General features: G+C 44.4%; 1 protein-coding gene across 1 annotated transcript; it reads left to right on the top strand.

Annotated features, from left to right (window-relative positions):
- Positions 1-228: 228 nt before the first annotated feature.
- On the top strand, positions 229-25,843 carry rel (v-rel avian reticuloendotheliosis viral oncogene homolog). The gene is made up of 9 exons (XM_071394534.1): positions 229-354; positions 6,097-6,236; positions 9,039-9,187; positions 10,366-10,457; positions 18,482-18,622; positions 19,498-19,602; positions 20,029-20,244; positions 20,400-20,543; positions 22,888-25,843. Exons 1-9 carry the CDS (start codon positions 348-350, stop codon positions 23,895-23,897), a joined length of 2,004 nt encoding a protein of 667 aa, XP_071250635.1. The 5' UTR covers positions 229-347; the 3' UTR covers positions 23,898-25,843.

Genomic DNA, 25,843 nt, shown 5'->3' with positions numbered 1-25,843 from the left:
GGCATACATAATGCCCCTTTCATTTAAAGTTGTCCCAAGTTAAAATGCGACAGTTATGTGCTTTTCAGAGGAATAGCCAATTGATCTATCGATAAATATGTTTTTAGCGTTCGCCTCCATATTTACACAGCAGCACATTCGTTCGCGCATCAGAGGCTGTGATATTCTGGGCGGAGACATCGGGGAATTCCCAGGCGACTCTCTCTCTCTCTCTCTCTCTCTCTCTCTCTCTTTCTCTCTCTCTGTCTCTCTGTCTCGCTCTGTCTCTCACACACTTTCTCTCTCTCTCCCAGCTGGAGCTTCTCATTCAGACAACAACCCGTGATAAGGTTGTGCACACCAACACCATGGATGGTAAGTACCTACAGATATTGTAATTATTATGAGGCGACTGCAAAAATGGGCTTTCAGCAGGATTCTATAACACCTTTAGGCTACACATGTAATTATTACTATAAGGTTCCCTAATGTGATTCGTCATTGACATAATAGTGATGATCTGAGAATTATTTTTGTGAAAAATAAGAAATAAAAAATTGCTATGGTTTGCTTACACGTTATTATTAAATGTTTAACGTGGGGGTTTTTTGGACAACATTGCTAACTTTAGCCTAAAATATGCCAAAATGACAAGTCTTAGAATCAACACCGATCACCGGCACGGAAAGAATGTTAAAAGTGCTTGTCTATTTGCGCGTGATAGTTTTCAGATTGGGTTTTCTTAAGAAACTTTTCTTTAAAAACAAGCCAAAATTTTGTAGACTAAATGATATAAAAGCACTTGGTTCCCTTATATTGATAATGGTCTATATAGCCTACTGTAGCAAGTCTATACAGGGTGTGCACGATATGTTAGGAGGAAGTGTCTGGTATTTACTTGAAATTTGGCACGGGTTGCAGAACGTGTCTCATCTAATAGCCTGAGAACAACTATGTGAATATCTAGTTTGGTATAGATGTCACTCATTCATCCTGTTTTCACATTCTTTCACTGATTCATTCATTTGGTTACTCACTCTGTCTCCAACAGTACTTATGCCCTCATTGATCAAATCATATCAAACTTTATGTGTGTAGATCTTACCGTGAAATGCTTACTTTCCAAGCCTTTAATTACCGTGAAATGCTTACTTTCCAAGCCCTTAACCAACAATGCAGTTCAAGAAGAGTTAAGAAAATATTTACCAAATAAACTAAAGTTAAAAAAAAAAAATCAAGTAACACAATAACATAACAATAACGAGGCTGTATACAGGGGGTACCGGTACCGAATCAGTGTGGGGGGGTACAGGTTAGAGGTCATTTGTACATGTAGGTAGGGGTGAAGTGACTATGCATAGATAATGGTGGACCATCCGAAAATCAGTAAGTACATACAGGGAGGGGAGAGTGTCAAATTGTTTACCTGTGTGTGTGCAGCTGGGGCGTGATAACGTCCCTCCCCATTCACTTCCTCTATTGTTTTCTTGGGTTGGCAGAGATGTCAGTCATATTTCTGCTGGAGAATGTGAATGTGTAGACAGACAGACAGACAGACAGACAGACAGACAGGCAGACAGACAGACAGGCACAGACAGACAGGCAGGCAGGCAGACAGACAGACAGACAGACAGACAGACAGACAGACAGACAGACAGACAGACAGACAGACAGGCAGGCAGGCAGGCAGGCAGGCAGGCAGGTACAGACAGACAGACAGACAGACAGACCAATGTTCAGCAGCAGGTGGTGGAGAGAAGGTCTGAGTTGGTAAGGTGGTTTGTAGGTAGTGTGAGAATGTGAAAGGGTGAGAGAGGGGGAATGAGAGGGGGGGGGGGCAAGTTTGTGTAAGCATGCATCAGGTGTCTCATTAGGAAGAATTTCTAAAGCATAGCTGTGGTGTGTGTGTGTGTGTGTGTGTGTGTGTGTGTGTGTGTGTGTGTGTGTGTGTGTGTGTGTGTGTGTGTGTGTGTGTGTGTGTGTGTGTGTGTTGTGTGTGTGTGTGTGTGTGTGTGGCTCTGGTTAGGTTTAGGTTGGGTTTATGAGAAGTCAATGTGTGGTTGACTGTCAATGAGTTCCCATGTACTAACATACTGTACCGATCCTTGCTATATGAGCCACGTTACAATTCCCACCAAGTGGCTTAACCCTTATTGGCGCAATGCCTTTGGTTGTTTGTCTCTCACACCAGTGACCTGGGTTCGCTTCCCTGCTCCAACGTTTGCTACAAAACTCACTGATCAGAATTGTTAATAAGCCAGTAAATATGGAGCCAATTTCTCAGGATTTGTCCACATATTTGATAAGTAATACATTATCTACCCAATACATTATCTATCCAATACATGATCTACCCAATACATGATCTATCCGATACATGATCTATCCGATACATTATCTACCCAATACATTATCTACCCAATACATGATATATCCAATACATTATCTACCCAATACAATATCTACCCAATACATTATCTATCCAATACATTATCTATCCAATACATTATCTACTCAATACATTATCTATCCAATACATTATCTATCCAATACATTATCTACCCAATACATTATCTATCCAATACATTATCTACCCATAGCCTTTGTTCTCTCAGTGACTATTCAGAAGCTTTGATGACTGCCTTTTACACTATAGCTGTATAGTATTTGAGTGTGTATTGTCATCTATAAACAGTATATATACATTTATACACTACCGGTCAAAAGTTTTAGAACACCTACTCATTTCAAGGGTTTTTCTTTATTTTTTACTATTTTCTACATTGTAGAATAATAGTGAAGACATCAAAACTATGAAATAACACATACAGAATCACGTAGTAACAAAAAAAGGGTTCAAATCGATATATATTTGAGATTTGAGATTCTTCAAATAGCCATCCTTTGCCTATATGACAGCTTTGCACACTCTTGGGATTCTCTCAACCAGCTTCATGAGTTAGTCACCTGGAATGCATTTCAATTAACAGGTGTGCCTTGTTAAAAGTTAATTTGTGGAATTTGTGGAATTTCTTTCCTTCTTAATGCGTTTGAGCCAATCAGTTGTGTTCTGACAAGGTATACAGGTATACAGAAGATAGCCATATTTGGTATATATATATACAGTTTATATATACACTGAGTATACAAAACATTAAGAACACCTGCTCTTTCCATGACAGAAACCACGTTTCCATCCACAGTTTTTATGTGAGTAAAGTCATACAGTATAAAAAAAAATCATGACAGTTGTGATGGAAACCAGCCTGGTCTCATAGACTAACGTAACATAGTAAATGTAAATCCGGAACACTCATATGGTACGTTTGGTATTGTTACATAAGACAGATGGTTACTTCTAGCTACTTTTCAACTACTTAGCATGTTAGCTAACCCTTTCCCTAACTCTAACCTTAACCCTTTCAGCTAACCCTTCCCCTAACTCTAACCTTAACCCTTTCAGCTAACCCTTCCCCTAACTCTAACTTTAACCCTTTTAGCTAACCCTTCCTCTAACTCTAACCTTAACCCTTTCAGTTAACCCTTCCCCTAACTCTAACCTTAACCCTTTCAGCTAACCCTTCCCCTAACTCTAACTTTAACCCTTTTAGCTAACCCTTCCTCTAACTCTAACCTTAACCCTTTCAGTTAACCCTTCCCCTAACTCTAACCCTAACCCTTTCAGCTAACCCTTCCCCTAACTCTAACCCTAACCCTTTCAGCTAACCCTTCCCCTAACTCTAACCTTAACCCTTTCAGCTAACCCTTCCCCTAACTCTAACTCTAACCTTAACCCTAACCCTTTCAGCTAACCCTTCCCCTAACTCTAACCTTAACCCTTTTAGCTAACCCTTCCCCTAACTCTAACCCTAACCCTTTCAGTTAACCCTTCCCCTAACTCTAACCCTAACCCTTTCAGCTAACCCTTCCCCTAACTCTAACCTTAACCCTTTCAGCTAACCCTTCCCCTAACTCTAACTCTAACCTTAACCCTAACCCTTTCAGCTAACCCTTCCCCTAACTCTAACCTTAACCCTTTTAGCTAACCCTTCCCCTAACTCTAACCCTAACCCTTTCAGCTAACCCTTCCCCTAACTCTAACCTTAACCCTTTTAGCTAACCCTACCCCTAACTCTAACCCTAACCCTTTCAGTTAACCCTTCCCCTAACTCTAACTTTAACCCTTTCAGTTAACCCTTCCCCTAACTCTAACCTTAACCCTTTCAGCTAACCCTTCCCCTAACTCTAACTCTAACCTTAACCCTAACCCTTTCAGCTAACCCTTCCCCTAACTCTAACCTTAACCCTTTCAGCTAACCCTTCCCCTAACTCTAACTCTAACCTTAACCCTAACCCTTTCAGCTAACCCTTCCCCTAACTCTAACCTTAACCCTTTTAGCTAACCCTTCCCCTAACTCTAACCCTAACCCTTTCAGCTAACCCTTCCCCTAACTCTAACCTTAACCCTTTTAGCTAACCCTACCCCTAACTCTAACCCTAACCCTTTCAGTTAACCCTTCCCCTAACTCTAACTTTAACCCTTTCAGTTAACCCTTCCCCTAACTCTAACCTTAACCCTTTCAGCTAACCCTTCCCCTAACTCTAACCTTAACCCTAACCCTTTCAGCTAACCCTTCCGCTAACCCTAACCCTTCCACAAACCCTAACCCCTCCCCTAACCCTTTCAGTTAACCCTTCCCCTAACTCTAACCTTAACTCTTTTAGCTAACCCTAACCCTTCCCATAACCCTTCCCCTAACCCTAACCTTAACATCCCCCTAACCCTTCCCCTAACTCTTTTAGCTAACCCTAACCCGTCCCCTAACTCTTTTAGCTAACCCTAACCCGTCCCCTAACCCTAACCCTTCCCATAACCCTTCCCCTAACCCTAACCTTAACATTCCCATAACCCTTCCCCTAACTCTTTTAGCTAACCCTAACCCGTCCCCTAACCCGTCCCCTAACCCTTTTAGCTAACCCTAACCCTAACCCGTCCCCGTCCCCTAACCTTAATCCTTTAACCCATAGGGGGGTTGGGGGTTGGAATACTAAGCTATATGGAATAATAAGCTATATGGAATACTAAGCTATGTGGAATACTAAGCTCTATGGAATACTAAGCTCTATGGAATACTAAGCTCTATGGAATACTAAGCTATATGGAATACTAAGCTATATGGAATACTAAGCTCTATGGAATACTAAGCTATATGGAATACTAAGCTATATGGAATACTAAGCTATATGGAATACTAAACTATATGGAATACTAAACTATATGAAATTCGTAACATATTGTACATTTTGCAAAGAAGCCAGACGTGGAGGTCCTGGGCTGGTGTGGTTACAGGTGGTCTTACAGGTGGTCTGCGGTTATGAGGCCGGTTGGACGTGTTGTCAAATTCTATAAAAAGACATTGGAGCCAGCTTATGGTAGAGAAGTTAACGTTAAATTCTCTGGCAACAGCTCTGGTGGACATCCCTGCATTCAGTATGCCAATAGCACGCTCCTTCAAAACTGTGTTGTGTGACAAAACTGCACATTTTAGAGTGGCCTTTTATTGTCCCCCAGCACAAGGTGCACCTGTGTAATGATCATGCTGTTTAATCAGCTTCTTGATATGCCACACCTGTCAGTTGGATGGATTATCTTGGCAAAGGAGAAATACTAACAGGGACGTAAACAAATTTGTGCACAACATTTGAGAGAAATAAGCTTTTTGTGAATATGGAACATTTCTGGGATCTTTTAAATCAGCTCACGAATCATGGGAGCAGCACTTTACATAAGGCGTTTATATTTTTGTTCAGTATAAGTGCCTTTGAACAGGGTATGGTAGTAGGTGCCACGTTTTGAGTGTGTCAGAACTGGGGGGGGGGGGGTCTAACTCAATATAATGAAAGGGGTTCTTAATGTTTGGTAGACTCAATGTATTATAATAGTACTGTATATACCATTTAACAGACACTTTTATTCAAAGCGACTAACAGTCATGTGTGTATAAATGTTTCATACGGGTGGTCCCGGGAATCTAACCCACTATCCTGGCCTTGCAAGCACCATGCTGTACCAACTGAGGTGACCATCTGTAACCCTCTTCTCCCTGTGTTGTCCAGTGGCAGAGCCCAGTGTTCAGATCTTTGAGCAGCCCAAACAGAGGGGCATGCGCTTCAGGTACAAGTGTGAGGGCCGCTCTGCAGGCAGCATCCCTGGAGAGAGGAGCTCTGACAACAACAGGTCATACCCCACCATACAGGTAAGCAAATAATATCACAGCCGTGGTAAAAAAAAAAAAATATCGAACCAAAAAGCAGAAATTGCTCAGCATTAATACTACAGTATATCCACCTCAGCACTAATACTACAGTATATCCATCTCAGCATTAATACTATAGTATATCCACCTCAGCACTAATACTACAGTATATCCATCTCAGCATTAATACTATAGTATATCCATCTCAGCACTAGTACTACAGTATATCCACCTCAGCACTAATACTACAGTATATCCACCTCAGCATTAATACTACAGTATATCCATCTCAGCACTAGTACTACAGTATATCCATCTCAGCACTAATACTACAGTATATCCACCTCAGCACTAATACTACAGTATATCCATCTCAGCACTAATACTACAGTATATCCATCTCAGCACTAATACTACAGTATATCCACCTCAGCATTAATACTACAGTATATCCATCTCAGCACTAATACTACAGTATATCCATCTCAGCACTAATACTACAGTATATCCACCTCAGCATTAATACTACAGCATATCCATCTCAGCACTAATACTACAGTATATCCATCTCAGCACTAATACTACAGTATATCCATCTCAGCACTAGTACTACAGTATATCCATCTCGGCACTAGTACTACAGTATATCCATCTCGGCACTAGTACTACAGTATATCCATCTCGGCACTAATACTACAGTATATCCATCTCGGCACTAATACTACAGTATATCCATCTCAGCACTAATACTACAGTATATCCATCTCAGCACTAATACTACAGTATATCCATCTCAGCACTAATACTACAGTATATCCATCTCAGCACTAATACTACAGTATATCCATCTCAGCACTAATACTACAGTATATCCATCTCAGCACTAATACTACAGTATATCCACCTCAGCACTAATACTACAGTATATCCATCTCAGCACTAATACTACAGTATATCCATCTCAGCACTAATACTACAGTATATCCATCTCAGCACTAATACTACAGTATATCCATCTCAGCACTAATACTACAGTATATCCATCTCAGCACTAATACTACAGTATATCCATCTCAACACTAATACTACAGTATATCCATCTCAGCACTAATACTACAGTATATCCATCTCAGCACTAATACTACAGTATATCCACCTCAGCACTAATACTACAGTATATCCACCTCAGCACTAATACTACAGTATATCCATCTCAGCACTAATACTACAGTATATCCATCTCAGCATTAATACTACAGTATATCCATCTCGGCATTAATACTACAGTATATCCATCTCGGCACTAATACTACAGTATATCCATCTCGGCACTAATACTACAGTATATCCATCTCGGCACTAATACTACAGTATATCCACCTCGGCACTAATACTACAGTATATCCATCTCGGCACTAATACTACAGTATATCCATCTCGGCACTAATACTACAGTATATCCATCTCGGCACTAATACTACAGTATATCCGCCTCGGCACTAATACTACAGTATATCCATCTCAGCACTAATACTACAGTATATCCATCTCAGCACTAATACTACAGTATATCCATCTCAGCACTAGTACTACAGTATATCCATCTCGGCACTAATACTACAGTATATCCATCTCGGCACTAATACTACAGTATATCCATCTCAGCACTAATACTACAGTATATCCATCTCAGCACTAGTACTACAGTATATCCATCTCAGCACTAGTACTACAGTATATCCATCTCAGCACTAATACTATAGTATATCCATCTCAGCACTAATACTACAGTATATCCATATCAGCACTAATACTACAGTATATCCATCTCAGCACTAATACTACAGTATATCCATCTCAGCACTAATACTACAGTATATCCATCTCAGCACTAATACTACAGTATATCCATCTCAGCACTAATACTACAGTATATCCACCTCAGCACTAATACTACAGTATATGTATCTCAGCACTAATACTACAGTATATCCATCTCAGCACTAATACTACAGTATATCCATCTCAGCATTAATACTACAGTATATCAATCTCAGCACTAATACTACAGTATATCCATCTCAGCACTAATACTACAGTATATCCACCTCAGCACTAATACTACAGTATATCCACCTCAGCACTAATACTACAGTATATCCATCTCAGCACTAGTACTACAGTATATACACTAGTGTATCATAATACACTAACCCTGAGGAGTATATACAGGACCATATCCTAGTCACTAGTGTATTGCAGTATTTGAGCCAGCATTTGCCGCTAAATCTAGTCCTCTCTGACCCCATGAGCAGGTATCTCTGTTTTGAATAGTTTCTACTCTCTCGGCCCATCTGAACACATAGCCACTCCTTCCTGCTCCAGCCCTGTGAAAACCACTCACAGACAGCTGAGATGAAATGATAAAGATATCTAATGATTAGTGATGTCATTGCTAGTGTTCTAGACTCTCTGGTCTACTAACAACTTTCTGCTGTTTTCACTGATGTTCTCCATGTTATTGATTCCTCTCCTCTCCTCTCCTCTCCTCTCCTCTCCTCTCCTCTCTCCTCTCCACTTCTCCTCTTCTCCTCTTCTCCTCTGTTCTCTTCTCCTCCTCTTATCCTCTCTTTTATTTTCTTCTCTTCTCTTCTCCTCTCTCGTCTCTTCTCTATGTTCCTCTTTTATTTGTGTATTTATCCTTTATTTAACCCGGTAAATAATCTCTTTTACAATAACGACCTGAACGCCCTGTATTCACTTCCTTCTTTAAATGTTTTCCCTCCTCTCTTTCCCCATCAGATTCTGAACTACTGTGGGAAGGGCAAAGTGCGCGTTTCCCTCGTAACCAAGAACGAGCCCTTTAGGCCCCACCCCCATGACTTGGTGGGCAAGGACTGCAAAGAGGGATTCTACGAAGCTGAGTTTGGCCCAGAGCGCAAGGTCTTCGCGTGAGTTACCCTTCATCACTTTACCCCATCATCATCATCCACTTTAGTTATCTCACACACACTGTTACCATTATCATCACCATCATCATTATAATAAACACAGTCACCATCATCATCATTATAATAAACACAGTCACCACCATCATCATTATTATAATAAACACAGTCACCACCATCATCATCATTATAATAAATACAGTCACCACCATCATCATCATTATAATAAACACAGTCACCACCATCATCATCATTATAATAAACACAGTCACCATCATCATCATTATAATAAACACAGTCACCACCATCATCATTATTATAATAAACACAGTCACCACCATCATCATCATTAGAATAAACACAGTCACCACCATCATCATCATTATAATAAACACAGTCACCACCATCATCATCATTATAATAAACACAGTCACCACCACCATCATCATCATTATAATAAACACAGTCACCACCATCATCATTATTATAATAAACACATTCACCACCAACATCATCATTATAATAAACACAGTCACCACCATCATCATCATTATAATAAACACAGTCACCACCATCATCATCATTATAATAAACACAGTCACCACCATCATCATTATTATAATAAACACAGTCACCACCAACATCATCATTATAATAAACACAGTCACCACCAACATCATCATTATAATAAACACAGTCACCATCATCATCATTATTGACTTTTAGTCATTCTCCATCACTATCATCATCATTATAATAAACACAGTCACCACCAACATCATCATTATAATAAACACAGTCACCATCATCATCATTATTGACTTTTAGTCATTCTCCATCACTATCACTATCATCATCACCATCATCATCATCACCCTTTTCACTGTCATTTGCATCACCACCCCCTTGTTGTGGGAGTTCCTCCCGTTGTTTTGCATGTGATGGTGTGATCACGCACGCACACACACACACACACACACACACACACACACACACACACACACACACACACACACACACACACACACTGGTCCAAATTGCCCAAAACCACAGTACTGAGGGAATTCCCCAGATAATATCACGTTGTCTATGTATCTGTGTAACCGCTTGGGTTATACATGGCGACCATTTTGTGCCCCAGGACCCTGAGTTTCTGACTTCCCTATGCTTCGTATCCACAGCTTCCAGAATCTGGGTATCCAGTGTGTGAGGAGGAGAGAGGTAAAGGAATCCATCGTGCAGAGGATGACCAGAGGGATCAACCCATTCAATGGTGAGTCTCTCTCTCAGCTACAGTCTCTCTGGCTTTTCTCTCTCTCTCTCCCCCCCTCTCTTCCTCTCTCTCTCCCCCCTCTCTTCCTCTCTCTCTCCCCCCCTCTCTTCCTCTCTCTCCCCCCTCTCTTCCTCTCTCTCTCTCCCCCCTCTCTTCCTATCTCTCTCTCCCCCCTCTCTTCCTCTCTCTCTCCCCCCTCTCTTCCTCTCTCTCTCCCCCCCTCTCTTCCTCTCTCTCTCCCCCCCTCTCTTCCTCTCTCTCTCCCCCCTCTCTTCCTCTCTCTCTCCCCCCTCTCTTCCTCTCTCTCTCTCCCCCCTCTTTTCCTCTCTCTCTCTCCCCCTCTTTTCCTCTCTCTCCCCCTCTCTTCCCCCCTCTCTTCCCCCCTCTCCCCCCCCCCCTCTCTCTCTCTCTCTCTCTCTCTCTCTCTCTCTCTCTCTCTCTCTTCCTCTCCCCCCCTCTCTTCCGCTCTCTCTCTCCCTCCCCACCCCTCTTTCACATTTACTTTCTGACATATTCATTTAGAGTGAGAAGTAGATATATATATACGTGGGCTACTGCTGTCCTAACCACAACCAGACAGAGATAGAGAAAGAGCTGTCCATTTCCTCATAGAACCTCTATCCCTGGGTCTCTGCAGCAAAGTGTCCTTGTTGTCTCCATTACAAGACCAGAGCTGACCTACTTCCCCTTTTTCATAACACACAGTTGTGCAATTCAGTGTAGTGCTGGATGCCACGTGAGAGAGGGGTATGTGTGTGTGTGTGTGTGTGTGTGTGTGTGTGTGTGTGTGTGTGTGTGTGTGTGTGTGTGTGTGTGTGTGTGTGTGTGTGTGTGTGTGTGTGTGTGTGTGTGTATGCTGAAGGTGCGGGTGTGGAGGTCTAGTACACAGAGAACCTGAGCTGATTTTACAAGCCATTGTAATGATTGGGCAGTACTGCCGTACAAGCCATTGTAATGATTGGGCAGTACTGCCGTACAAGCCATTGTAATGATTGGGCAGTACTGCCGTACAAGCCATTGTAATGATTGGGCAGTACTGCCGTACAAGCCATTGTAATGATTGGGCAGTACTGCCGTACAAGCCATTGTAATGATTGGGCAGTACTGCCGTACAAGCCATTGTAATGATTGGGCAGTACTGCCGTACAAGCCATTGTAATGATTGGGCAGTACTGCCGTATAAGCCATTGTAATGATTGGGCAGTACTGCCGTACAAGCCATTGTAATGATTGGGCAGTACTGCCGTACAGGCCATTGTAATGATTGGGCAGTACGGTATATAGATATTGTAACGGCCATTGTAACGGTATATAGATACTGTCCAGTAGGTTATAACTCCAACCCTGTTCCTGGAGAGATACCGTGACGGTATCTCTCCAGGAACAGGGTTGGAGTTATAACCTACTGGACGGTATCTCTCCAGGAACAGGAGATAACCTACAGGATGTTATCTCTCCAGGAACAGGAGATAACCTACTGGACGGTAGCTCTCCAGGAACAGGGTTGGAGTGCCCTGATATAGGGCCTTAACAGGCAGCACAGGCTAGCTCTGATTTGTCAATAGCAAATGAGGAAATCTGGTCACTGTTTGGCCATACAGAACTTGTGTGTTGTTAACAGGAAGTAGGAGTCATTATTCATCGATGTGAATAACACACAGCAGTTCTGTTACTAAACGTTGTACCAATTCTGTTACACAGCTTCCTCTCAACTCACCTCAACTGTTTTACCTCATCCTGTCCGCTACTCTTTACGGCTCGGCGGTCTAAGCAAGATGGCGGTAACAACATGTGTAGCTAGACCGAGATTAAGATTGAGATTGTTCTTCTCAAATGTAGTACCATGATTAGTCCTGTTTATCTGGCCCTTATGGGTCCATTTGAAACAACTTTGTTGTGTGATTTAGAAAAAGAGAAACATATAAATAAATCCTGCGATGGAGACAGACAATAGGCTTTACAGACAACAGACTTGGTTCAGATGTAAGTTTGGATGAATTTGATGAAACTGTGAGAAAACAAGAGCACCTTGTAGAGGAGTCCAACTCATTCCATGGAGGGACGAGTGTCTGCAGGTCTTTGGTTTTTCCTTTCAGTTAAGACCTAGACAACCAGGTGAGGGGAGTTCCTTACTGTAACCTAGACAACCAGGTGAGGGGAGTTCCTTACTGTAACCTAGACAACCAGGTGAGGGAAGTTCCTTACTAATCAGTGACCTTCATTCATCAATCAAGTACAAGGGAGGAGAACCCACAGACACTCAGTCCTCCGTGGAAGGAGTTTGACACCTGCAATGTAGATAACTACAGTTTCCAGTCCAGGTCGTTGTTTCCGTGGTGATGGTCGGTGGCGAGTTGTCGCGACAATGGTCGACTGGCAAGGCAAGAGAAGAACATTTCACTTCTGCAGTGAAACACAGCTGCTTCCTGTATAGGGAGAGATACACACACACACACACACACACACACACACACACACACACACACACACACACACACACACACACACACACACACACACACAGCCCCCCTTCCGTTTATGTATACAGACCACTAGGTCTGCTTCTACATGAGGAAATGGCTGACATCATTAAAAAAAATGGAATTCCATTTTGTTCATTTTTTGTTCCTGTGAGCTCAATGCGCAGTTTCCCTTAAAGATAAATCAGCCCGAACTGTGCGATGTAGTAGGGAGTTGTAGTTTCTCTAAAGATAAATCAGCCCGAACTGTGCGATGTAGTAGGGAGTTGTAGTTTCTCTAAAGATAAATCAGATCCAGCCCGAACTGTGCGATGTAGTAGGGAGTTGTAGTTTCTCTAAAGATAAATCAGATCCAGCCCGAACTGTGCGATGTAGTAGGGAGTTGTAGTTTCTCTAAAGATAAATCAGATCAAGCCCGAACTGTGCGATGTAGTAGGGAGTTGTAGTTTCTCTAAAGATAAATCAGATCCAGCCCGAACTGTGCGATGTAGTAGGGAGTTGTAGTTTCTCTAAAGATAAATCAGATCCAGCCCGAACTGTGCGATGTAGTAGGGAGTTGTAGTTTCTCTAAAGATAAATCAGATCCAGCCCGAACTGTGCGATGTAGTAGGGAGTTGTAGTTTCTCTAAAGATAAATCAGATCCAGCCCGAACTGTGCGATGTAGTAGGGAGTTGTAGTTTCTCTAAAGATAAATCAGATCCAGCCCGAACTGTGCGATGTAGTAGGGAGTTGTAGTTTCTCTAAAGATAAATCAGATCCAGCCCGAACTGTGCGATGTAGTAGGGAGTTGTAGTTTCTCTAAAGATAAATCAGATCAAGCCCGAACTGTGCGATGTAGTAGGGAGTTGTAGTTTCTCTAAAGATAAATCAGATCAAGTCTGAACTGTATAATGTAGTAGGGAGTTGTAGTTTCCAACAGGCCAATATTCGACATAGAGTTAATCAATGGATTTGAAGGTGGTTCGTAGACAGGTTGGGACGAGGGTTAATCAATGGATTTGAAGGTGGTTTCTAGACAGGTTGGGACGAGGGTTAATCAATGGATTTGGAGGTGGTTTCTAGACAGCCAAAGAGATGATTTATAAGGGGGACGTAGATGCTGTTAGTGGTAAGGTACCCACAGCATCAAGATTCAGCTTCCCCCGTCTCAGTCCCCCTCCTCCTCTCACCCTTTCACATTCTCAACCCTGCACCTGCTTAACCTCTCTTGATCTGTGGCTGTCTCTCTCTCTCACACACACACACATACACACCTGCCTCCCCTCTGCCTCCCCCTCTCTCACCCTTCCTCATTCTCACAGTACCTACCTACAGTACCACCTAATCAACCCAGCTCCAAACCCAGACCTCTCTAGATGTCTGCCTGCCTGCCTGCCTGCCTGCCTGCCTGCCTGCCTGCCTGTCTGTCTGTCTGTCTGTCTGTCTGTCTGTCTGTCCGTCTGCCTGTCAGCCTGTCGGTGTCTGGCTGGCACACACACAAACACACACACACACACACACACACACACACACACACACACACACACACACACACACACACACACACACACACACACACACACACACACACACACACACACACACACACACACACACACACACACACACACACACACACACACAACCAAGTGTGAGAAGGTCTATTTCCACTTCTATTAGAGGTGCTGATCTCTGCCACCCTCTCACCTTGCCTGGTGGACTTCAAGTCAACATACACCGTTTAATGCAGACAGTAGTGGACCCTACCTCCTTCCCCTTGCTCTGTCTGGTCATTGTGGTTTTACCAGGGCTGCTGTCTACGTCAATTCTCCTCTCTCCCCCTCTCTAAGCCCCTCCCTCACTCCCCTCTTCCTCCTTCCCTCTCTCTTTCGAGTCAGAAGTCGTCATTGGTGCCCTGACAGTCTCGTTTCTCAAGTCTGCGTTACACACGCCTACACACAGACATACACACTTATACACACACTGATATTTCCACCTGCGGTGACATCACTAGGCGTCACAATGGTGATGCTGTAGGATAGATAACCTCTAGAGAGAACCCAGAGAGAGAGAGAACCCAGAGAGAGAGAGAGGGAGAGAACCCAGAGAGAGAGAGAGGGAGAGAACCCAGAGAGAGAGAGGGAGAGAACCCAGAGAGAGAGAGAGGGAGAGAACCCAGAGAGAGAGAGGGAGAGAACCCAGAGAGAGAGAGGGAGAGAACCCAGAGAGAGAGAGGGGGAGAACCCAGAGAGAGAGAGAGGGAGAGAACCCAGAGAGAGAGAGAGGGAGAGAACCCAGAGAGAGAGAGAGGGAGAGAACCCAGAGAGAGAGAGAGGGAGAGAACCCAGAGAGAGAGAGGGAGAGAACCCAGAGAGAGAGAGGGAGAGAACCCAGAGAGAGAGGGAGAGAACCCAGAGAGAGAGAGAGGGAGAGAACCCAGAGAGAGATAGGGAGAGAACCCAGAGAGAGAGAGGGAGAGAACCCAGAGAGAGAGAGGGGGAGAACCCAGAGAGAGAGAGAGGGAGAGAACCCAGAGAGAGAGAGAGGGAGAGAACCCAGAGAGAGAGAGAGGGAGAGAACCCAGAGAGAGAGAGAGGGAGAGAACCCAGAGAGAGAGAGGGAGAGAACCCAGAGAGAGAGAGGGAGAGAACCCAGAGAGAGAGAGGGAGAGAACCCAGAGAGAGAGAGAGGGAGAGAACCCAGAGAGAGAGAGGGAGAGAACCCAGAGAGAGAGAGGGAGAGAACCCAGAGAGAGAGAGGGGGAGAACCCAGAGAGAGAGAGAGGGAGAGAACCCAGAGAGAGAGAGAGAGAGGGAGAGAACCCAGAGAGAGAGAGAGGGAGAGAACCCAGAGAGAGAGAGAGGGAGAGAACCCAGAGAGAGAGAGGGAGAGAACCCAGAGAGAGAGAGGGAGAGAACCCAGAGAGAGAGGGAGAGAACCCAGAGAGAGAGGGAGAGAACCCAGAGAGAGAGAGAACCCAGAGAGAGAGAGAACAAAGCTGTGAATGATCTGAGAGACAAGGCAAGAAGGACATTCTATGCCATCAAAAGGAATATAAAATTCCACATAACAATTAGGATCTGGCTAAAAATACTTGAATCAGTTATAGAACCCATTGCCCTTTATGGTTGTGAGGTCTGGGGTCCGCTCACCAACCAAGAATTCACAAAATGGGACAAACACCAAATTGTGACTCTGCATGCAGAATTCTGAAAAAATATCCTCAGTGTACAGCGTAAAACACCCAATAATGCATTAGGGCGATACCCACTAATTATCAAAATCCAGAAAATAGCCGTTAAATTCTACAACCACCTAAAAGGAAGTGATTCCCAAACCTTCCATAACAAAGCCATCACCTACAGAGAGATAAACCTGGAGAATAGTCCCCTAAGCAAGCTGGTCCTGGGGCTCCGTTCACAAACACAAAAAGACCTCACAGAGCCCCGAGACAGCAACACAATTAGACCCAACCAAATCATGAGAAAACAAAAAGATAATTACTTGACACATTGGAAAGAATTCTAAACAGAGAGTACACAGTGGCGGAATACCTGACCACTGTGCCTGTACCAAACTTAAGGAAAGATTTGACTATGTACAGACTCAGTGAGCATAGCCTTGCTATTGAGATAGGCCGCCGTAGGCAGACCTGGCTCTTAAGAGAAGACAGGCTATGTGCACACTGTCCACAAAATGAGGTGGAAACTGAGCTGCACTTCCTAACCTCCTGCCAAATGTATGACCATATTAGAGACACATTTTTTCCTCAGATTACACAGATCCACAAAGAATTTGAAAACCCAATTTTGATAAACTCCCATATCTACTGGGTGAAATACCACAGTGTGCCATCACAGCAGCAAGATGTGTGACCTGTTGCCACAAGAAAAGGGCAACCAGTGAAGAACAAACACCATTGTAAATACAACCCACGAGAGAGAGAGAGCAAGAGAGAGAGAGGCAGAAAGAGAGAGCGAAAGAGAGGCAGAAAGAGAGAAAGCGTGGGCTGATGTGAAACATGGTCACCGTACGTGTGTGTGTGGGGGTGTGACACTTTTGGGCTGTCAAAACCGTTAATGCATGTGTATATGTGTGTGTGTGTGTGGGGGGGGAGACCTACAGTATATCTCTGTGTGGATGAGTAGGTCTAAGAGTCTGTGGGTTGTATCTGTGACGTTTCTAACCACCCTATCTAACCACTAGCTGTGTGTGGGGCTGGGAGAACCTCCCACGTGCCCCATGTCAGATCCCAAACACTCTGCTACTACGGGCTATAGAGAAATTAAGGGTAGACGTCTTGTAAGACACGCTCTAACGCACTACTGCGCATCTCTCACTCACTCACTCACTCTCATTCTCTCTCCCCCCCCCTCTCTCTCTCTCTCTCTCCCTCGCTCTCTCTCTCTCCCTCACTCACTCACTCTCATTCTCTCCCTCACTCTCTTTCTCTCTCTCTTTCACACTCCCCTCTCTCTCTCTCTCTCTCCCTCGCTCTCTCTCTCTCTTTCACACTCCCCCCCTCTCACTCCCTCACTCTCTCTCTTTCACACTCCTCCCCTCTCTCTCTCCCTCACTCTCTCTCTCTTTCACACTCCCCTCTCTCTCTCCCTCACTCACTCACTCTCATTCTCTCCCTCTCTCTCTCTCTCTCTCCCTCGCTCTCTCTCTCTCTTTCACACTCCCCCCCCTCTCTCTCCCTCACTCTCTCTCTCTTTCACACTCCCCCCCTCTCTCTCTCCCTCACTCTCTCTCTCTTTCACACTCCCCTCTCTCTCTCCCTCACTCACTCACTCTCATTCTCTCCCTCTCTCTCTCTCTCTCCCTCGCTCTCTCTCTCTCTTTCACACTCCCCCCCTCTCTCTCCCTCACTCTCTCTCTCTTTCACACTCCCCCCCCTCTCTCTCCCTCACTCTCTCTCTCTTTCACACTCCCCTCTCTCTCTCCCTCACTCACTCACTCTCATTCTCTCCCTCTCTCTCTCTCTCTCCCTCGCTCTCTCTCTCTCTTTCACACTCCCCCCCTCTCTCTCTCCCTCACTCTCTCTCTCTTTCACACTCCCCTCCCCTCTCTCTCTCTCTCTCTCTCTCTCCCTCACTCTCTCCCTCACTCTCTCTCTCTTTCACACTCCCCCCTCTCTCTCTCTCTCCCTCGCTCTCTCTTTCATGCCCTACCGCTCTCTCTTAGATCTCTCTGCAACCCAGTTTCCCTTCCCTTCTCTGTCTATCCTATTTTAACTTTATGAAAAGAGATGATGTTTCGCTTTCCTATTGTGGCCAATAGTGTTTCAACGACGTGGAAACGAGTAGCCTATTTACTACTTACGTATTCAACCACTGAAAGAAGGTCATGTCATCGTGTGTGTGTGTGTGTGTGTGTGTGTGTGTGTGTGTGTGTGTGTGTGTGTGTGTGTGTGTGTGTGTGTGTGTGTGTGTGTGTGTGTGTGTGTGTGTGTGTGTGTGTGTGTGTGTGTGTGTGTGTGTGTGTGTATGGTGTGTGTGTGTGTGTGTATATTTACTTGACGTTTGATTGATTGATTGATTGATTGATGTGTGTCCCCGCAGTGCCACAGGAGCAGCTGTTACAGACGGAGGAGTACGACCTGAACGTGGTGCGTCTCTGTCTCCAGGTGTTCCTACAGGACGACAGCGGACACTGCAACCGCGCCCTCAACCCCATTGTCACAAACCCCATCTATGACAACAGTGAGTATACCTAGGCTAACACTAGCTAGCCTAGACAGTGAATAGCCAGACTAACACTAGCACAAACCCATCTACGACAACAGTGAGTATAGCTATGCTAATGCTAGCTGGCTTAAATAACTCCATATACGATAACCGTAAAATAGCCAGGCTAATGCTAGCACCAACCCTAGCCAGGCTAATGCTCGCTAGCACCATCCCCATCTACAGCAACAGTGAGTATCCAGTAGCTAGGCTAACCCTAGCTTGCTTACAGACCTCTATATATATTACCGGTGAGCACTGTAGCTAGGCTAACACTAGCTAGGACTAACCCTAGCCAGGCTAAAGCTAGCTAGCACCAACCTCATCTAAGACAACAGTGAGTAGAAGCAAGAGTGACTACTACGCTAATGCTATCTTATGACGTTAGATAGAGGTTTTGAGTGTGGCCTGGCTACATTCTCTGTCTGACATTGCACCCCTTCTGTTTATAGAGAAACAGGAAGCAAGCAGACCACAAACTCAACATTAACATAAATGTTTTTAAGCAGCACGGTTGCCGTGGTTCACTTCCTCATATGAAAACATGCATGTGATTCTCTATCTAGTTATAGAGAGCACTCCAAAATAACTCGTCTGTCCCTAGTGCTCTGGTGTTAAACTGTCTGACTGAAGCTGCTGGAAGTCTTTTTTTTTATACCTGACAAGAGTGTAGGGTTAAAGAGATTTCACTCACAATAAACATACATGGCATGCTTGCGTACACACACACACACACACACACACACACACACACACACACACACACACACACACACACACACACACACACACACACACACACACACCTTGTAACATTTGCCATCTCCTCTCCTGTAACCTTTGTCACCAAGGGGCTCCGAACACGGCTGAGCTGCGTATCTGTCGGGTCAACAGGAACAGTGGTTGTGTGAAGGGAGGAGACGAGATCTTTCTGCTGTGTGATAAAGTCCAGAAAGGTACAGCATGTCCACAGCATGTCAAGAAATTGAAAATATGTATTCTCACCTTCCCTACCATGGATTACAATGTACTGTTATATGTGTCTCTTTTCATCCATCCATCCATACATCCATCCATTCATTCATCCATCCATCCATCCATCCATCCATCCATCCCATCCATCCATCCATTCATCCATCCATACATCCATCCATCCATCCATCCATCCATCCATCCATCCATCCATCCATCCATACATCCATCCACCATCCATCCATCCATCCATCCATCCATCCATCCATCCATCCATCCATCCATCCATCCATCCATCCATTCATTCATCCAGGCACTTCCTTAGTCAAAGTCCTTGTCTCTCCTCTCCTATTCACTCACTCCTTCATTTCCTCATCCCTCCATCCCTCCCATTCCCTGCTCCTGTCCAGATGACATTGAGGTGCGTTTCTTCACTCCTGGCTGGGAGGCTAAGGGCTCCTTCTCCCAGGCTGACGTTCACCGCCAGGTGGCCATCGTCTTTAAGAGCCCGCCCTACTACGACACGTCCATCACCGGCCCGGTCACTGTGCACATGCAGTTACGCCGTCCCACCGACCAGGAAGTCAGCGAGCCCATGGAGTTCAGATATCTACCCGACGACAAGGGTGAGGAAGCCATATCATTTTTATATTCATTCTCTCCCTGTTGTAATAATAGTTTACTCATTCATGTTGACTGCTCTATTAATCAGGAACATACCATATGAATGTTGCTTTCCACTGGCTGACACTTTAACATAGTATCTGTGTGTTGTCTACAGATCCCTATGGTTGCCAGGAGAAGAAGAGGAGAAGAGAGCACCTGATTAAAACCTTACCCGGGTTCCTACCTTTAGGTGGAATGAATCAGATGAACAGACCGAAGGCAGTACCACACAGTCCCATGGCCCAGTCCATGAGAAAAGGTAAGAAAACACACACACACACACACACAAACTACGTAACCAACCCCGACCTATTCCCAGACACTGATCCTCTTATCTTAAACCACCTGCTACCCCTCTTTATCTGTGTTTGTCTGTCTGTCTGTGGCTGTCTGTGGAACACTCACACACACACACTCACACACACACTCTCACACACACACACACTCACACACACACATACAATCTCCCACTGAAATAAACGCACGAAAGTCATGATATTGATGGAGCTTTATTTAACAACCTGGTCTCAGAGCAAAACATATTATATTTTACGAAATCCATGCCACTCTATTTAGTGTGATATGTTACTTTACATTAGGTTACCTTACATTGGCCTACCAATGTAATAGCGGTCGTACAATATAATACGAATTGCGGGACGTATAGTATCCTACACCTTGATCGCATTTGACCCTTTTAGTATGATGTATTACATTCGACTAGTTTAGTGTTTTTGGGCTCCCGAGTGGTGCAAGGTACTGCTGCATCGCTGTGCTAGAGGCATCACTACAGACCCTGGTTCAATCCCGGCCTGTATCACAACCGGCCCGTGATCGGGAGTCCCATAGGGTGGCTCACAATTGGCCCAGCATCATCCGGGTAAGGGGAGGGTTTGGTCGGGGTAGGCCATCATTGTAAATAAGAATTTGTTCTTAACTGACTTGCCTAGTTAAATAAAGGTTAAATGATTTATTTATTTTTAAGTATGAGGTTTGATAGTTTAGTGTGATATATTACGTTCAACTGCTTTAGTATGATATATTACGCTCGACTAGTTTATTATGATATATTATGTTCGAATAGTTTAGTATGATATATTACGTTAGGTTAGGGTTAGGAGTTAGGTTAAATGTTAAAGGTTAGGGTTAGCGGAAAGGCTAGCTAACATGTTAAGTAGTTGCAAAGTAGCTAAAAAGTAGTAAGTAGTTGCAAAATTGCTAATTAGCTAAAACGCTAAAGTTGTCCGTGATGAGATTCGAACGCACAACATTTGAGTTGCTAGCTCCACGTTCACGTTATACATATCATACTAAATAGAGTGGCTTGGATTTTAGGAATATATTTGGCGTTTTTGCTCTGAGACCAGGCTGTATTTAAGCCTTGTTGTAGAGATGTATTGTTTTTACTCTGAGACCAGGCTGTATTTAAGCCTTGTTGTTGAGATGTATTGTTTTTACTCTGAGACCAGGCTATATTTAAGTCTTGTTGTAGAGATGTATTGTTTTTACTCTGAGACCAGGCTGTATTTAAGCCTTGTTGTTGAGATGTATTGTTTTTACTCTGAGACCAGGCTATATTTAAGTCTTGTTGTAGAGATGTATTGTTTTTACTCTGAGACAAGGCTGTATTTAAGCCTTGTTGTAGAGATGTATTGTTTTGCTCTGAGACCAGGCTGTATTTAAGCCTTGTTATAGATATGTATTGTTTTGCTCTGAGACCAGGCTGTATTTAAGCCTTGTTGTAGAGATGTATTGTTTTGCTCTGAGACCAGGCTGTATTTAAGCCTTGTTGTAGAGATGTATTGTTTTGCTCTGAGACCAGGCTGTATTTAAGCCTTGTTGTAGAGATGTATTGTTTTTACTCTGAGACCAGGCTGTATTTAAGCCTTGTTGTAGAGATGTATTGTTTTGCTCTGAGACCAGGCTGTATTTAAGCCTTGTTGTAGAGATGTATTGTTTTGCTCTGAGACCAGGCTGTATTTAAGCCTTGTTGTAGAGATGTATTGTTTTTACTCTGAGACCAGGCTGTATTTAAGCCTTGTTGTAGAGATGTATTGTTTTGCTCTGAGACCAGGCTGTATTTAAGCCTTGTTGTAGAGATGTATTGTTTTTACTCTGAGACCAGGCTGTATTTAAGCCTTGTTGTAGAGATGTATTGTTTTGCTCTGAGACCAGGCTGTATTTAAGCCTTGTTGTAGAGATGTATTGTTTTGCTCTGAGACCAGGCTGTATTTAAGCCTTGTTGTAGAGATGTATTGTTTTTACTCTGAGACCAGGCTGTATTTAAGCCTTGTTGTAGAGATGTATTGTTTTGCTCTGAGACCAGGCTGTATTTAAGCCTTGTTGTAGAGATGTATTGTTTTGCTCTGAGACCAGGCTGTATTTAAGCCTTGTTGTAGAGATGTATTGTTTTGCTCTGAGACCAGGCTGTATTTAAGCCTTGTTGTAGAGATGTATTGTTTTGCTCTGAGACCAGGCTGTATTTAAGCCTTGTTGTAGAGATGTATTGTTTTGCTCTGAGACCAGGCTGTATTTAAGCCTTGTTGTAGAGATGTATTTCTATATAGACAACAACACTAATCTCCAAACCTCCTCTTTGCCAGACATCAACAACATGTACATGAAACAGCCCTCTCCCGCTATGATGCGCCAAACCCCTCCTACCATGTACAACCACGCCAACCAACATTACCAACAACATAGCCCTCAGCAGCGCACAATGATGACATCCATCAACCAGATGTGGCCCCAACCCAACCCGACTTTGTCCCTGGAGACCATCAGAATTAACCCCTCGAGCACCGTTAGTAGCCAGGGTAACGGTATGCAGCAACAGCAGGTGAACCACTGTGTTTCCTCTGGGTACCTTCATGGAGGGGAGAGCAGTGGTAGTGGAGGCGGTGGTGGTGGTGGTAACATCCTGCCCCAACTCACCATGGGGGACCTGCAATGTCTGGGTCTGGAGTCCAATCTCCAGGGTCCTTCGGCCAGCCAAACCCAGCCCGGTGGGCCTGATCTCCAGCACCCCCAGCACCCTCACCCCCAGCACCCTCACCCCCAGCACCCTCACCAGCGGCAGCACTTCCAACAGCATAGACACCAGCAGCCCCACCAGAGGAAAGTGTCATCCTTCTCCCAGGGCATGGGGAGCCAGGAAGGGCAGATCCAGGGGAACCAGACCCAGCACCTCCAGGCACCCTGGAACAGCGGTGGTGACGCGGGGTCTCTGGGGTTGGGCTTCCTCCTGGATAGCGTGGCGAGTGATGAGATCATCCAGGGCCTGGTGGGAGGAGGGGGCCCTCAGGCCACCTTCCAACTGAAGCAGGAGCCCCTAACTGGGGGACAGGAGGGCCAGATGATCGCCTCTTGTTCCTTCTCCGCCTCGGACGGCCAGCAGCAGCAGTCGTACGCCAACCTCCTCCCCAGGCCTATGAGTAACAGCAACGGCGTCGCCATGGAGACAGCAAGGCATGAAAGCACCAATAGCAATTCCAACAACATCCAGGCCCTCAAGAACTTACAGAACCCCTTCACCCCAGCCAATGGAATGGGGCAAGAAGGTGCCCATTTTGACTCCTTGGCTGCCTGGGCCTTTTTCACTCCACCGCAGTGACTTGGCACATTCTCAGCCTGTGGGAAATGCTTCAGGCAGTCTCAGTGAGCAAATGCTTAGTCATTTTGTCTGTGCAAAAATGCCGTCAGAACTTGTGAACAGATATAGAGATATTTTCAGGGCAAAGGTAACTCAACTGGCTATATGAATATGATATGAATGTACTTTTTTTTTATCACTCAATCAGTGTCAGAGTTAGATGGGTTGAGTTCTCTGCCAACAGAAGTAAGCAATGCTTTGTGGTTTTAACACGATGGATATGCTTTTGAGGAAAAGGGGGATAAAGGTTAAGATAAACAGGTATGTTTTTGTCAACACTTTACTTGAAGTGGGCTGTTATAACGGCCTTACTAAAGCATACAGCTGTAGGAATGTGGTTACATCTCCCATGAAATGTCCCCAAATCATGTTGTTAAGTTAAAAAGAACACACGGTTAAAATGGTTCACACTGTTCAAACCAATGAGTGTTCGGAACTTTAAAGCCGATTATCTCAGGATGATGTTTTATCAGATAGAACCTTGTAGTTCTAATGTCCCGATTCAACTGTCTACTGTTCCATGTTCCATGACAGTGTAATGTTGATCGTAGAGCCTCCCGAGTGGCCCGGTGGTCTAAGACACGGTACTAACTGTGCCACTAGAGATCCTGGTTTGAGTCCAGGCTCTGTCGCAGCCGGCCGCGACCGGGAGACCCATGGGGCTGCGCACAATTGGCCCAGTGTCGTCCGGGTTAGGGGAGAGTTTGGCCGGGCCGGGATGTCCTTGTCCCATCGCACTCTAGCGACTCCTGTGGCGGGCCGGGCGCAAATGCACGCTGACACGGTCGTCAGGTGACACGGTGTTTCCTCCGACACGTTGGTGCGACTGGCTTCTGGGTTAAGCGGGCATTGTGTCAAGAAGGAGTGCGGCTTGGCCGGGTCGTGTTTAGGAGGACTCTCGACCTTCGCCTCTCCCGAGTCCGTACGGGAGTTGTAGCGATGGGACAAGACTGTAACTACCAATTGGAGACCATGAAATTGGGGAGAAATACAAAAAATATAAAAACATTTATAAAGGTTGATCATAAAAAACTGTCATGACCTGTTACGTCAGCTGTTATAACAGCATTATAGAGGTATTACGACAAGTCCACTTTGGGTAAAGTGTTCTATGTCCTGTACATCTACAATAAAGCCAGTTGAGAGTTTAGCATGTTCGATCGCTACAAATGCTATAGCTCTGAAGAGTGGCGAGGTACTCAGATTCCCTCAGAGGAAGATTCTGGGAGTGTCCAGTCAGTCACTGTTGGAATACTTCAGAGATGCGTCCTTGTTTCCTTTCCTTGACCTATCCCGTCACTCACTGAGCTACGAGTGATAGTATAGCTGAAAGCAAAGTGACCACCTTATTACTTCCACCAATCCAACCAATTGAGATCCATGATGACTTCAGGTGAGGTAGCAAGGATGCATTTCTAGAGTATTTCAACAGGACCAGTGGTAGGTAGCACTGTGGTATTCCCTGGTAATGGCTATGTCATATTAATAATCACGTGTGCTATCTATCCCAGAGTTCTCAGAGCATTGTGATGTGATCAACACTATGGGACATTCCAAATGGCACCCTATTCCCTAGTGCACTATATTAGGGCTCTGATCAAAACTAGTGCACGGTATAGGGGATATGGTGCACTTTGGGATGCTGACTGTGGTTCCACATCAAATGCATCAGTTACTTTTCATGTCATAATTTACCCAAATACTGTATGTATGGTTTATAAATACTGTATGTATGGTTTATAAATACTGTATGTATGGTTTATAAATGTTGATGGGTTTTTGTCGTAAAAAGTTTTGTTATTATTTTCATGAACAACATTTTGTAAGCTGATGATGTTTCTGTGGTATTTTCCTAAATGTTTTATGCAATTAATTCTTAATAAAAATCTTTATTTTATTCCAGACAA

This window comes from Salvelinus alpinus, chromosome 3 (genome assembly GCF_045679555.1).
Source record: "Salvelinus alpinus chromosome 3, SLU_Salpinus.1, whole genome shotgun sequence".
Lineage (NCBI taxonomy): Eukaryota > Metazoa > Chordata > Actinopteri > Salmoniformes > Salmonidae > Salvelinus > Salvelinus alpinus.
The sequence above is the reverse complement of the archived record's forward strand: the minus strand, read 5'-3'. Positions and strand labels throughout refer to the sequence as shown.

Excerpts from the sequence above, each read along its gene's own strand:
- rel (XM_071394534.1), top strand. Across the intron at positions 6,237-9,038 it reads GGTCATACCCCACCATACAG|ATTCTGAACTACTGTGGGAA; the intron begins GTAAGCAAATAA and ends TTTCCCCATCAG. Across the intron at positions 20,245-20,399 it reads ATATCTACCCGACGACAAGG|ATCCCTATGGTTGCCAGGAG; the intron begins GTGAGGAAGCCA and ends TGTTGTCTACAG.